Genomic DNA, 15048 nt, shown 5'->3' with positions numbered 1-15048 from the left:
CTCAAAACCAATTAAACTAAGCATAAGTCTATTTTCAGTTTGTCTCGTTTCCTGAATGATGCTACACTATCAGTGGCACTAGTAAATTTTATTTCTTGTAATCAAATTAATTAGTTTTTTATAATTGATTACGCATGTAGCATTTATTACGTCCACATTGAAACAACAAAGATTTACTTCTAATAAGTTTTCTGTTTCTTCGAGGGATCAGCGATGACGGGGCTAACCCTTAAAGAGTCTCGAGTTGTAAAAGGTAGTATCGATCAGCCTCAAGCTCTTTGGACAGGGCCACCAGCCTCTTTATCTGCCCCCCTCGAAACTCAACATTTTCTTGAGTTTCTGGGCACTTCTTATTCACATTACCGAATAAAATTCGTTTTTTTTATTACATCCTCCGAAAAAAAAATCATAATTGTTTAGCCCCTATCCCTCCTGGAAGAAACTACCCATAGGTACCTGAAGATATAGTGTAGGTCGCAAGTTCTTGAACGTCTTTGGTTATGTTTATGGTGGTATCGCACTATTTGAAAATGCCTACCGAAATTCAGATGGTAGATTTCAACCCTCCCTCTTCGCCCCAGATTATTCATCCGACGCGTAAATTGGCCATAAATTGCAGGTAAAAAAATATGTTTCTACTTAAAAAACTAAAGTGTATTCCTCTGATTTTTAGATTGAACTTAGAAAATGCAGGTAAACAACCCTTAACTTCCAAGCAAAATTTCTTTTGGTAGCCCCTTCCTTCCCAAATAAAAATGTTTGTTACCAAAGCCAAAAAAAGAAAAAAAAAAATTTTATTTTTTATTTTTTACTCTAGCCCAAATTTACGTTGCATGACATAACGCCTGATAAGGCGCAAGTGGGGAGCTATGAAATCCACTTGGAAGAGCTATGGTTCTATATTGTTCAAAGTGGCGTCAAAATGGTTGAAGATGGCAGGCGGGTAAACTCTCCTACAGATTTTTTGCCTCCTAAAATAGATTTAATAAAACATCTTCAGTGAGGTTATTTTCAATGAAATTTTGTATTTTCAATCAAAAAACGACAAACTTACGCCCCTAGGTTTTTAAAATAATTCCTCCTCCCCCTACACTTTCGTGAATAGACGCCACTTGCTGTAGACTTATATATTTTTTTGAAGTCTCATTTTGATTCTCACTAAAGTCGGCTCTTGTGTACACTGGCCTGGTCATACTCATAACCAAAATCCGAGCAGTTGCTTTCGCGGGCGTAGCTTCAGCATTTTTATTGGAGGGAGGGGGAAGGGGGGGCAAGATGGGTCTACATTCGAAGAGCCAATGGACATGTGCTGTATAATATTTTTCTCTAAATCATTGGGGGGCAACTGCCCCCTTCCCCCCTCCCAATGACGCCACTGTTTTCTTTGTAACATCGCGGCCCTTGGACACCTAAATACTAGTAACTACCTAAATAAAACTTAAGGTAAGAAGATATATTTCTGTTTATGAACAGCTTCCTGTGTTTCTTCAAATTAGAAGAATTTTAAAATCAGAAAAATGTGCTTCTTTTTTTAGGATAAGATTTTATTAATAATAATGAAAAAAATAATAAAAAACACCCAACATCAAATGTGCTAGATGTCTGGCGTGTTGCTATATTTTATCTCAAAACTATAATATTAATAATATTTGCTAACTAATTACGAAATAAATCCATAATCAAGACAAGTAGTTATAAAGCAAAACGTAAATCTTTTCTATCTCCATAATATTGCCAAATCAAAAAGACATTTTTCATACCCTTATTCAATTGTAACGACTGAAAATCACATTCTATAGTATCAAATAAAAAAAATACAATAAAAAAAATCTGGCCCTTCAAAAATCAAAGCTTTATGGCCTGCTTAATCAAAGCTCTATGGCCTGCAAAAATCAATAAAAAAATAAAAAAAAAATTCAAAAGGCTCTATGGCCTGCATATTTAGGACCTGTTTGTATGCTTCAAATTAGTGATTCTTCTTCCTGTGCCATCAATTAATTAATCTATTAGTTCTCAATTGTTTTCAATTTTGTTGTGACAGATAGGGCCTCCGAAATATTTTTACCCTGTGTTTTTCCTTAGTTAGATCAGCCATAAATTCTTTATAGCAAAAATAATGGTAGGTTAATAATGTTAAAATTTTATAATGTTAAAATTTAATAATGTTAAATAAAAAAATAATTCATAAAGCTCTTTGGCCTGCTTAATCATAGCTCTATGGCCTGCAAAAATCAATAAAAAAATCAAAAAAAAAATCAAAAAGGTCTACGGCCTGCTTAATCAAAGCTCTATAGCCTGCAAAAATCAATAAGGGGAAAAATATTTCGGAGGCCCTATCTGTCACAACAAAATTGAAAACAATTAAGAACTAAGATTAATTAACTGATGGCAGAGGAAGAAGAATAACGCTAGAGTGGTAGGATTTTCTGAGACAGTATATTACCAAAGATTTATTCCTAATGTTCTTCCATCTTTACAATTAGATTTGGCTGCTTTTCGGGTGGCAACATGGGATCACACTATTTTTTCTATCTTTGGCACCCTGGCCGGGTCACCTTTTGAACTAAAACCTGGGTAGCTGTTTTCTAACATCGCAACTCGAGGATATCCATAAATAGATGGCATGGTAATGTATAAGCAAAAGGTTTTCCCCGTATATAAGCAAAAAGTTTTCTTTTCAATAGATTTCAAATGATCTCCGCGGTATCTTATAAAAATAGGCATTATAATGCCATCTATATTAATTTTTGATTTTCTTACTGAAATTAGCAGTCAGCATCTCCAATTTTTAGATATTAATTTAAAATTTCTTGGTACCAAAATTACGATGATTACAGCGGTAGCTGCGACCCCATAGTAGCCCCCATAGTAGATAATCATAAAGAGTGATTCACTCATAAAGAGTGAACCACCCCCATAGTAGCCAAAAATAAAGAAAATACGTTAAAAAATGGCTAGTGGGGAACAAATTGTCATTTGCTGCTTATTCAGGAATGATAACTATTAGTAATATGTTTTTGAAAACAAATTTTTTGAAATTTCATAAAATATCCTGAAACCCCCTAAAAATAGCGTCGAATCGAATCAAAAAATACACCACTCAAATTGGCATGGCCAAAAACCCTATTCAAAAAGTCACAGTTCCTTGGCTTGAACAGCAAGGAAAATCACATTTTTTTTTTCCATGGATAGCACTGATATTTTTGTTTTGTTGTTTTTCTTTCCTCCACTGCTTGCGGGGCATTGGGACTTCAGAGAGAGGTGTTTAAGCGCCCATTTTGAAGAAAGATTTAATATCTTGAGTCTTTTGTAATTATTAAAACATAACATTAAAAATAAAATACAATTTTCGACAAAAAAAAAGCGTCTTCACATACAAAATGACGTTATATTGTGCAGGATGAGTGACTCTGCCTGATTCCCAGGGATTCGTTCTTTACTATATCCAGCTATTTTTTTTGTGTCTGATATCCCCAAAGGGGTTAACCCGGATACCGAAAAAACTATTCTAGTTTTACCGTCATATTTTCCGTCTTGTACGTAAAGAGGAATTTATAAAAAAAAAACTTACGGTAATATTTGGAACGGCGTTATCTGTACACCGAAGTGGAGACGAAAATCGGAATTTGATTCTGTACTTCGCACCTGACGGACTATACAAATATTGTCTTAACCAGATTCGAAAATCGATGTCGGAAATATTGTTTTTAGGGAAATCTAGAAACATAACTCACAGTTAATAGTGATCACTATGATAAAATGAATAATTCTTATTACACATGATGAAGTAAACAAAATTAGACGGATAAGATACACATAACAAACATACATTACTGGAATTAAACAAGAAAAAGTAACGAATAACATTATAAAACAGCCATGTGTGTTGTGGCGTAGCGTGATAGAAGAACCCGATACATCGCCCCGAAAAACATACCTAGAAGCGGTACATAACTGTAATCGGATTGGAAACAAGATCAACAGACATGCACTATTGGAAGCAAAGAAGAAAAAAGAAGCCTACAACATTTTACAAGATCCCTAGTGAAATAGAAATATAAGATCCCTGGTGGGATACGATACGAAATACACACATTTTACAACAATACAGTACATACGACGCGATATAGAGCCGAATTCAAATCAAAATAAAGAGGAACAGACTTGCGCTAAAGGAGTCAAAGTAGAAAAAACTAACTGGATTCAAAGGAGAAAAGAGACCACACGCAACATTTTTATAAGACCCTGACACGTACGTAACGCGATACGCGATACATAACAGGATAATGAGTACTAGTGAGCCCTTGAACGGCTAATATGGTTACAAAACAATTAAAAGGACCAACTATTTTACAGTTTTTGCAACAGATGTATTCCTGATGTAGGTGGTTATTTAGACATTTAAAACAAATAAACATACCATACCCTTTACGAACCCCTTCACTATTTTATATTTCCCTGAAACAGGGACATTCCTCATTCACGAAGAAGATTTGGCACATATTTTTTGTACTAAAAAAACATAGAACTGATTGTTAGTTTATTGTTTTAAGTCAGACTGATCCAGTAATACAGGGTCACCAGAGCACTGGGCAAAATACAAGGGCCCTAAGGCCTGCAATGACAAGACGGTTATATACACACTCACAACAAATAGTCCTCTAAAATAGCTGTATACATCATCCACGCTGTTAGATTCGACAGATATTTTCCGTACCAGAGCCGACTGTGTATTTATTTTTTTCAGTTACAATGATCCAAATAATGCAGATATACGAGATCAGAAGGAGAATCACGAGAACAATGAAGCCATGCAGTGACAAGACAGTTATTAAACAAACACAACTTAGAAACAACAGGGAAATTTTTCCAAGACAGTGGAATTCAATTCGGTGAAAAAAAAAAACAATCCCTATTGTTCCTAATTGTGTTTTTTTTTTTTTAATGGAAAGGCAGTGTAGTCTTCGTTCTATTTAAGACAGGTCTCGCAAACTCTTTTCCTACCCTACCTGGGCTCCTGGAAAAATAATCTAACACGGTTGTAGAAATTATCTCACTTGCATTTCTTCCAAAGGTCAAGTAAACCACACATACACATATCAACTTTGGAAACAGACTAAAAACAAAAACATCACATGTGTACCAAGCACTTTATGCAGGGGGGGGAGCTTAGATTGGCCCTGGTCAATCCGTTAAATTAAAGTTCAAACCCTGGCTTCTTTTGAATAATATTATCTTTCAGTGGCCCAGATCAGCCAAACATAAATAGATTTTTAATCAAAGCTGTTACTTTTTGCAAAACCACTAGCTTAGCAACGAGACTTCAACTTATCCTTTAAAATTATATTATAAGCAAATCAAAGCAAATATAATTCCGGAAAAGAAAACATGTCATTGATCTGATAAAAGAAAAGAACAAGGGGTGGAAACCCAACATACATATATTCATTTCAAAAATTCCCTGAAGGTTGATTAGAAAATGAAGATTTTAGAAATGTTCACTTTCCAAAAAATGCTTATCTTTTTCCTGTTTGATTGAGCAGTCTAGATATAATCTAAAAAATAGATTAAGATATTTGCCCCAAAATGAGCACGTTTTTTCTCTCTTACAGACTAGATATGTAGCTATCATTTTTATTTTTTGTTCTATTTATTCTCATATCATTAAATTCATTCATTCTATTCATTCATTCTCCCTTTCTTTTTTCGGTGCAGCAACTGTGTACAAATACTACTACTACTACTAATGATAATAATAATAATAACTCACTGCAGCACCAAGCCGCCTGAGGCCAACACAGCTACGCACACTCCTCCTCCAACCTAATCTATTTAAAGCCTCCTTCTTTACATCCTCCCAGGAAGTTCCCATTTCCTTTAAATCTTTATTTATGACATCCTCCCAACCCAGACAAGGAAGACCTGCTTTCCGTGTTGCCCCAGATAGTTGGCCAAAAAGGACAATCTTCGGTAATCTGTCATCCTTCATCCGTAGAACGTGGCCTAGCCATCTCAACCTTTCTCAACTGTGTACAAATCGTTCTATCTTAAAAAAAACTGGCTATGTGAATCTGCCCTTTAACTCTGCAAAAACGCTCTATTTCAAGACAAAAAAATCAAAGAATTTCCTTTCTTTTTTAGGCTGGATTGAAACTTTTTTCAGAATATTTAACTGACAACCATGCCCTGGTTCACATTTTATACAACTACTCATATAACTACTCATAGTCTATAACTACTCATATCACTACTCATATAACTACTCAAAGTCTACCTTGATCATGCTTCTTCACCACGAACTCTTTGAAACCATCGTACCAAGAATCCGTGCTGCTAATAATATCTGTTTGATTCCTGATATCCTCAAGAAATTTTTCCATTTTCAACATTTCTGTGTTGTAATTCATTGAACCAAAGTATATACTCCCTCTTTCGCCATTATTTGGGTATAATCGCTCTTGTGCGGTGAAAAATTTGGATAGGTAGCTGGAAGTGGGTAGAAACCAGATGGGGTTGAATTCCTGTCGAATTAAGTAGCTACCCCACGCATTAAGGCATAGTGACAACAGGGTAAATATAATGATAATTGTCTGAAAATAGAATAACGGAAATAATAATAATAATAATAATTTATTTATAGCCCACAAAGTACATTGAACTGTGGAGTAAACACACAAAAAAAGAAAAAACAAGACAAAAAACATAACAACATAGCAGCATAACAACATACAACATAAATAAATTACCTCCATTCAAAAAATGGCCTAAGAGGGTCAAAAACACCGATCATTTGCCGAGTTTTAAAACACATATCTTTAGATAAATGTTTCAGTTGCGAGGGCGCATCAACGATGTCAAATTTAGAGACGACTGTATGATTCCGATACCACCAAGGCAGACGCAGCAAATACTTGCAATATTTAAAATATCCTGAGCGTATTTTCTTTGTATCCTTCTTGCGAAGGAGGAAAGCAAAACCAGAAAGATAAAAAACAGCAGGGGCACAAAAACTAGAATAAAGACGGCATAGTCCATTTCGGTTATACCGACCACGATTTGGTGAAATTTTCGCGTATCCAGCCCGCATACTTTTCAGCACGCAGGACGTAATAGCGGAGCAAGTAGACGAAAGTGACGTGGAAAAAGAGAGACCCAACCATTTAATACTTGCTGAACATGGTATAGTTGAAGAACCCAAGCAAAGAGGTGATGCTGGTGGAGGACTCCCAAAACACAAAAACTCACATTTGGAGGCATTAACTGAAAGACCTACTGTGGATAGTGCGGCTGAAAGCCGGTAGAAGTTGGTAATTAGACTATTTTTTGTCCGGCTGAGAAGCAGAACATCATCAGCATATGCAACGTGACTAATGCCTAAATTATCATTGTAAAAAACTGACGGTTGAAGACGTTGGAGACACGAAGCTAAACACACATTTAAAAATGCTCGGGGATAACACGGCACCTTGCCTAACGCCTTTTTTAACAGGAATATACTCCCCTACCGTACCATTCCACTTCACCCTAACTGAAGAATTAGCATACCAATACTTAAGCACGGAAACAATAGAAAGGTTAACACCCGAGGCTGCTAGAGAAAACAAAGCATTTGAATGAATTACATTATCAAAAGCACTAGATATGTCAACAGTCAAACAATACAGGGGACTTTTTTGAGCAACAGCTTGTTTCATTACCCGACCCACAATATGGTGAGCTTGAAAACAGCCCATACCTTTTCTAAAACCAAGCTGGAAGGGTGTAAAATTGCACTTGGAGTTAATGGCCGGTAGCAGTACATATTCAAATAGCTTACTAACAAAACAAGACACAGTGATAGGACGATAATTAGAGCAAGCACTGGGGTCCTTAACCCTCTTGACTATGGGAGATATACAACCGGACAAAAAACTATCTGGCACAACGGACTGTGCCAAACACATCTGAAACAATAATTGCAAATGCTTCAGCAGTTCAGGACAATCATAAGCAAAAAACTTGAAGCAAAGACCATCACTATCGAGAGACTCAGACTTATTCACTTGCATAAGAGCTCGGAATATAACACTAGATTCCACCGACAACACTTGAGATTGGTTGATACGAATTGGGAGGATTGAGTTTACAAGCCATGTAAAATGATTTTGGAGATTAATATTAAACGAAAGCAAAATATTTTTATAATGAGAAACGAAGTCACATAGCCGAAGAGACGAATTAATTGGAGGTGAACACTTAACACTGTTTATAACACGATCCCAGGATTTCTTGTCACGAGGACCATCCCAGGCATTCAGTCTCGCTCTACGCAGGGAATATTTGTACTCTCGTTTGATTTTCTGTTTTATTTGATGTACTGAACCAGAAGAAGGACGATTACACGCTATCCACATACGGAGCCAGAACTTAGCTTTTTGTTTAGCTTTCTTCACTTTAGGATCAACTTTCCAAAAGGGATCGCGAGTACCCGTTCGCACGCACTCGGAGGGTACAGCTGTTTTAGCGGCAGACTTTAGACAGAACACTATTTGCTGATAATACGAGTTGATATCTATCCGCGTTGAAGTTGTAGATACAGATGTTTGCAATAAGTGGAAAGGCACTTTAATAGATGATAATAACTGGGACAATGTCAATACATAAAGTGGAACATTGGTATTTTCCCAATTTAACTTTGAGAACCACTTGGGAGAGTTACGTTGCACAGAGGTCGCCATGGAGCAAGATAGTTGGCACGTGATTGGTAAATGATCGTCGTCGATTTTAAGTCTTCCACATGAACTATTGATGAAAGTAGAGTTGAATCTGACACAATTACATGATCAAGGTTGGAAGTAAGACCACCACGATTGTGAATATAAGTAAATAGAAGATCTTTATCAGCAAGATGGAATCCTCCAGGTAGTGAATCGAGAAAGATTTCAGATCGGTCGGAATTAGATAATAAGTCAGTGTTCATGTCACCGGCGAGAACCCATTTGGTATTTTATTTTGAAAGGTCGCTAAGTAGTGTTCGTAGGCGATTACATGCTTGTGAAAAACTAGACAATGACTGCACAGTCTTTTTATTACAGGGGAAATAAATGTTTATAAATGCGGTATCACCACATTTTATCGCTAAGATGTTAGCGTCGCTTTACAATAATATCGGCTGAGTCTTGTGTCTGAAATAGATGGCCAGACCTCCTGATGGTCTTCCACGGGTTTTTTGGGCGGCTATATCACATCGGCCATAACTTTCAAGATCATCGATGTATTCCAATCAAAACGCCTGAAAAGTATTGAAGGTCTGCAATGGTTCGACTTCATCAGTAACGAAAAGTTATTCCAGCTGAGTAAGCAGTCTCAGTTTTCCATACAAACAACTGAACAAACCCTGCAGTGGTCTAGTCACCTGCTTCGAATGCCTCTACACCTACCCACAAGGATCATCTACGACTTCCACCCTATAACAGCCTGCTGAAACCGACCCCACTGTCGGTTGAAGAAATGATGGTCCGATAGCATGTCCGAGTTCTTCGCGATAGCAAAATCAGACTTAGCAAAGCATAATTGATCGCCTTGAACCAAAGTGAATGAAGGAAGCAACCGCATACCCAGCATACCGAGAAATACATGGCAGGAGATACAAGTCAGGTCAAGAAAATCAAACAACTGGCGATGTTTAAAGCTGCAGTTGTAGTTTTGGTATAGTCCATCAAGTCCTTTGTAATACGGTATATATAATGTTACTACCCATCATAATCCACAATACCACATAACTGATAGAGTAGAAAAAGAATAAACAAAAACAATAAACCCAAATCAGCACTTAAACACATGAATAGCCTACAGAAGGGCATTTAAAAAAGTTTAGCCGCTTTTGGTATATTTCATTTCTCCTGCGGACAGCATCCAGGGGGCTAGTAACTCCATATCTGGTCGATACAGTGGTGTTACCAGTCCGAAGCGACAGCCAAAGGAGGCACTTTACATATACAATAAATAATAATACTTTTTAATGTCTGCTATATCATCCTGCATGATGTAAATCCTGCATGATGCAAAATCCTGCATGATGTAATCCTGCATGATGCAAAATGGCGAAAGAGAAATCAAATGCAGGTACTACATAGGCATTCTACACGCATGCTTGGATAAGAGGACCAACTTTAAAGTTTGTAGAAACTAGCAGCCCATACTGCAGCTGATGAGTTCAAAGCTGCTCTTTTGGTGTTTTAAAATGCTGTGTAAAATCTTTAAGTCTTTCGTAATACTGCTAACGATAAGATTAAAGATACAGTTGCCGCTTCTATGTAGTCCATAAAGTATTTTTAATATAGCAGCCGACTAGGTCAAAGCTACGTTCTTGGTCTTTTATAAATTTTATTTTAAATCTTGAAGTCTTTCATAGTGCTGTAATTGACAGGGTTAACGCTACAGTTGCGGTACAAGTCTTTTGTAATATTAATTAAAAACTTTTCCACAAAGAAAAAGAAAAGCAAAAAAAGAAAAGAAAAAAAGCAAAAAGAAAAGAAAAAAGCAAAGAAAAGCAAGAAAAGCAAAGAAAAGAAAAGCAATACGTTTTTCAAAGAAAAGCAAAGCACTCCATTAAACCAAAAATAAGCAAAAAAATAAAATCAAATAATCTACCAGCGTAAAACTACCACAAATCAGCATAGACAAATAAATGAAACCCAAAACGAACAGAAATTACAATAAATAACCGTGTCAAATTCGAAACGAGCAGAAATTAGCATGAGTTGGGCTCAAAACCCCAATGCCTTCCCAAGGCCAGAACGTAATTTATACTTTACTAAAAAAAATACAAATGAATGTGCATTGTCAGTTTAATACATTTATGCTGATATTTATTCCTTACAATGTTAATAATTTTGATTTATTAAAGTTATAAAATTGAAAACATTTAAATATTTTTCAGTAAAGTGCAAATTATGTTCTGGCCTTAGGAAGGCATAGGGGTTATGAGCCCAATCTTGCTAATTTCTGCTCGTTTAACCAGGTTATTTATTGTAATTTCTGTTTGTTTTTGGTTTCATTTATTTATCAATGCTGAAATGCGGTAGTTTTACGCTTGGTAGATTATTTGATTTTATTTTTGCTAATTTTTGGTTTAATGGAGTTCTTTACTTTTCTTTGAACAAATTATTTTGTGGAAACAGTTTTATGATTAATTTCTGTTCGTTTTATATTGACATGGGAAATAATGATAGTGTTTGGGGAAATGATGGGCGTGCGGGACGGCGCATCTGCACTCCGATCACTTTTGACTTATAAAAAGGGCACTAGTCCTTTCATTTCCCAATCGAATGAGCCCTTTTTGAAGGTTCTACGCTAACACTTTCTATAAAAACCTTATATGCCCCATGGGCATAATTTACAACCCTTTCCCTGAGTGCTGTGGGGGGAGAGGGAGGGTTGTCATCCTCAAAGACATAATTTCCGTACCTTTATACTACGTTGAACAAAATAGCTATATCAAAATTCTGATCGGAAGTGTTTAGGGAAATGATGGCCGTGGCGGGAGGGGCATTTGCCCTGATTACTTTCGACTATTAAAAAGGGCACTAACCCTTGCCCTGAGGGCTGTGAAAGGTTGTCATTCTCAAAGATATAATTTCCGAACCTTTCAATTTTGGACTTTTTCCGGACGCTGAAAAAAATGGCCATATCAAAGTTTTGATTGGATGCATTTGGGGAAATGGTGGGTGTGGAAGGGGGGTTAGTTTCCCTCTAATCACTTCCGAATATTAGGAAGGGCACTAGCCCTTTTGTAGGGATAGCAACTGACGAGCTCAAAGCTGCATTCTTGGTCTTTTATAATGTTGTTTAAAGTCTTTAAGTCTTTTATACTACTGTAGTTGACGGGGTTAAAGCTACAGCTGCAGCTTTTATGTAGTCAATAAAGTATTTTGTAACACAGATACTGACGAGGTCAAAGCTGCATTCTTGGTCTTTTATAATGTTGTTTATAGTCTTTAAGTCTTTCATACTACTGTAGTTGAAGGGGTTAAAGGTACAGTTGCGGCTTTAGTGTGATAAATAACGTCTCAAAAAACTGCAACTGCTAAGGTTAAAGCTGCAACTATAGCTTTGGTGTCATTCATACATCTGTACAATAACCAAAAATAAAGAGATTCAAGCTGCATGGAAATGCATACACTAAAAAGAAAAAACGAAAAAAAATTAGAAAAATACCTTAACTGGCGTGAAAGTAATCCATCTTGAATAATGATTAGTAAAGAAGGACTGCAGTGGAGCAAACTCCCTAAATTGACTCCTTTTCTGTGCATTGTGAACAATGCAGGGTACAACGCCATCTCTTTTCGCTTCAATCCGCTTCTGATCTATGGTGAACCACGCAACGAAGAAAGTAGCTTGAAAAATGTACGTTCCGATAACTCCAATCGCAGCGTATATACAAAATGACTGCAGTGATGGCAACTCCTGGAGGAGCAAAATATTTTTAACAGATATGTGCCAGCCCATACCTTGTAGTTCAACATGGTCACAACCAGTGTTACAACCCTGATCAGTTCAATTTAAAACAGCAATTAAAATATCCCTTTTGTAGGAGCTACCATGTGTAAAGGAATCAGTGCTTATATATACTTACTTTTTAGTTTTAGGCCGATGGTACTTTCACAATACGCCATAGAAATTTTCATAATAACCCAGATTAATATTATACATTGCATTATGTAATCTTACGGAACAAACTTTGTCCGTAACAAAGGTACTGCCGAGAAGATTTGAGGTTTACTCAAAATTTCCCGTTGCGTAAGTGTATCTTTCGTTACAAAAAATTCAATGCATTTCCAATAAAATTGAGTGTCTTGGGAGAATAATTAATAAATTCAAAAACAAGTTAATTGAAATTTCCTAGAGAGCCTTTCATGCTTCATCAGAATTTGGATAATTTGCTTGTAATGATGGTGATGATTTTAGATGATAAATATGGTGGCTTTATGGATTTTTACGTTAATTAAATGTGAAAGGACCTGTTAAAGTGTGAAAAATATAACTAAGCTAAACGTAATTTAACCACTAAGCATATAGAATTATATATGTAGCGTAACAGCACAAAACATTTTGTCTCCCGGTCCATCCTAGGGCTATTTACACCTGAAAATCACGATTTTCTAACATTTTTTCACAAAACATGAAATATTGAGTACAGTATTACTCTTCATCAGTGTTGTCACGTTAAAAATAGGTAAACAAAACTAATAAGTTTAATCTAACTATCCTTTAGGCAGTATGACTCTAAGATTAACAATATGTTGGTTCCCAAAGACAACTATGCCTTCCCAGGAAATGTATCAAACAGTTCGTGGTAACAAACTGTAAGCAAGGAGAAACCCCGCTCAATAGTAATCGAAACTCTATAAAACGGAATTTTGACACCAAAAGATACATAAAAAGAATCGGATTTCTATACTGATTTCAAATATACAAGATTTCATCAAGTTTAGTCTTACCCATCAAAAGTTACGAGCCTGAGAATATTTGCTTTGTTTTCGAAAAAAAGAGGGCATAAAAAGGAATTAAAATCACACAATCAGATTCAGCGTATCAGAGAACCATACTGTAGAGGTTTCAAGCCCCTGTCTTCAAAAACGTGGAACTTTGAATTGTTTGCCAGAATAAAGATCACGGATGCGTGTTTATTTATTTTTCCTTCCCGGGGGCGATCGTATCGATCCAGTGGTCCTAGAAATTCGCGAGAGGGCTCATTCAAACGAAAATTAAAAGTTCTAGTGTCCTTTTTTAGTGACCAAAAAATTGGAGAGCAGCTAGGCCCCCTCTCATGCCCGTTTTTCCCATGTTATGTTCAGCATAGTCAAAAATCTAATAATTATGTCTTTGAGGATGACTTAATCCCCTGCATTCCCCGGGGGAAGGACTGCAAGTTGTGAACTTAGCGCATTGTTTACAACTTTACATATTGTATTAGTTATTGGGAAGTATACAGACGTCAGGGGAGATTTTTTCTGGTGAGAGGGGGGGGGAGGGGTCAGAGGTAGAAGGTTACATGGGAGGATCTTTCCATGGAGAAATTCTTCACGGGGGAAGGGAATTTTCTATGAAGGGGGCACATGATTTCCCTGCATTATTTAAAAAACGATCAGAAATTAAATAAAAAAAAAGGTTTTTTTTCAACTGAAAGTACGGAGCAACATTCAAACTCTTAACAGAAAATATTATGCATATGAGGGGGATTGCCTCTCCTCAATAGCTCACTCTTATTCTAAAGTTTTGCAACTTTTAAAAGAAGTTATTATTCTAATTAAACACCCTTTGTGATTCGGGAGTCATTCTTAAATAAATGGAATAAAAACTAAACTTGGGTTATTATAAAGTTATTATTAGTTAGAAAAAGTAAAACTAATATACTAATGTCGTTTAAATTATTTACGTACGGTGAGCAATCTTCAGAACCGGCATTAATTCAAAAACGTTCAGAAATTAAATAAAAAAAACAAGTTTTTTTTAACTGAAAGTAAGGAGCGACATTAAACCTGAAAACGAACAGAGATTATTCCGTATATGAAAAGTGATTGTCCCCTCCTCAACTCCTCGCTCTTTACGCTAAAGTTTGACTCTTTACTCTACTTTTTAAAACACCAAAATTTTTAGCGTAAAGAGCGAGGTGTTGAGGAGGGAACAAACCCTTTTCATATACGGAATAATTTCTGTTCGTTTTAAGTTTTAATGTCGCTCCTTACTTTCACTAAAAAAAACTTGTTTTTTTAATAATACCTTCTTAAGCTGTTGGGTGGCAAATATGTTTTTAGCTCATTTTTTTACTTTTTTACCCTTGTAATTTTTTTTTAATTTGGCACCACCTACTATCAAACCTGCTCTACTCATACAAAGGTCTTTTTTTAAGAACCGAGTTCTCGATTTTGCTCAATTTTTTCAGATGTAAAGGTTGTGTAAAATTCTTCTCAGCAAATTCAAATTCAACCATTTAGGCAGAATAGCTCAAAGATTAACAATACGTTGATTCCCAAAGACAACTATATCTTCCAAGGAAAGTTATAC

At 36.0% G+C, this 15048-nt stretch overlaps 1 protein-coding gene across 1 annotated transcript in view; it reads right to left on the bottom strand.

Annotated features, from left to right (window-relative positions):
• The window catches only part of LOC136040627 (protein patched homolog 3-like), a gene marked incomplete in the record, with an annotated part of 148648 nt that overhangs the window by 28888 nt on the left and 104712 nt on the right, over nucleotides 1-15048 (bottom strand). Inside the window, 3 exon segments of the mRNA XM_065724903.1 lie at nucleotides 3572-3717; nucleotides 6275-6590; nucleotides 12199-12447. Of these exon segments, the coding sequence (XP_065580975.1) occupies nucleotides 3572-3717; nucleotides 6275-6590; nucleotides 12199-12447 (711 nt within the window).

The sequence above is a fragment of the Artemia franciscana genome, chromosome 21, assembly GCF_032884065.1.
Source record: "Artemia franciscana chromosome 21, ASM3288406v1, whole genome shotgun sequence".
In the NCBI taxonomy this organism is placed as follows: Eukaryota; Metazoa; Arthropoda; class Branchiopoda; order Anostraca; family Artemiidae; genus Artemia; species Artemia franciscana.
The sequence above is the reverse complement of the archived record's forward strand: the minus strand, read 5'-3'. Positions and strand labels throughout refer to the sequence as shown.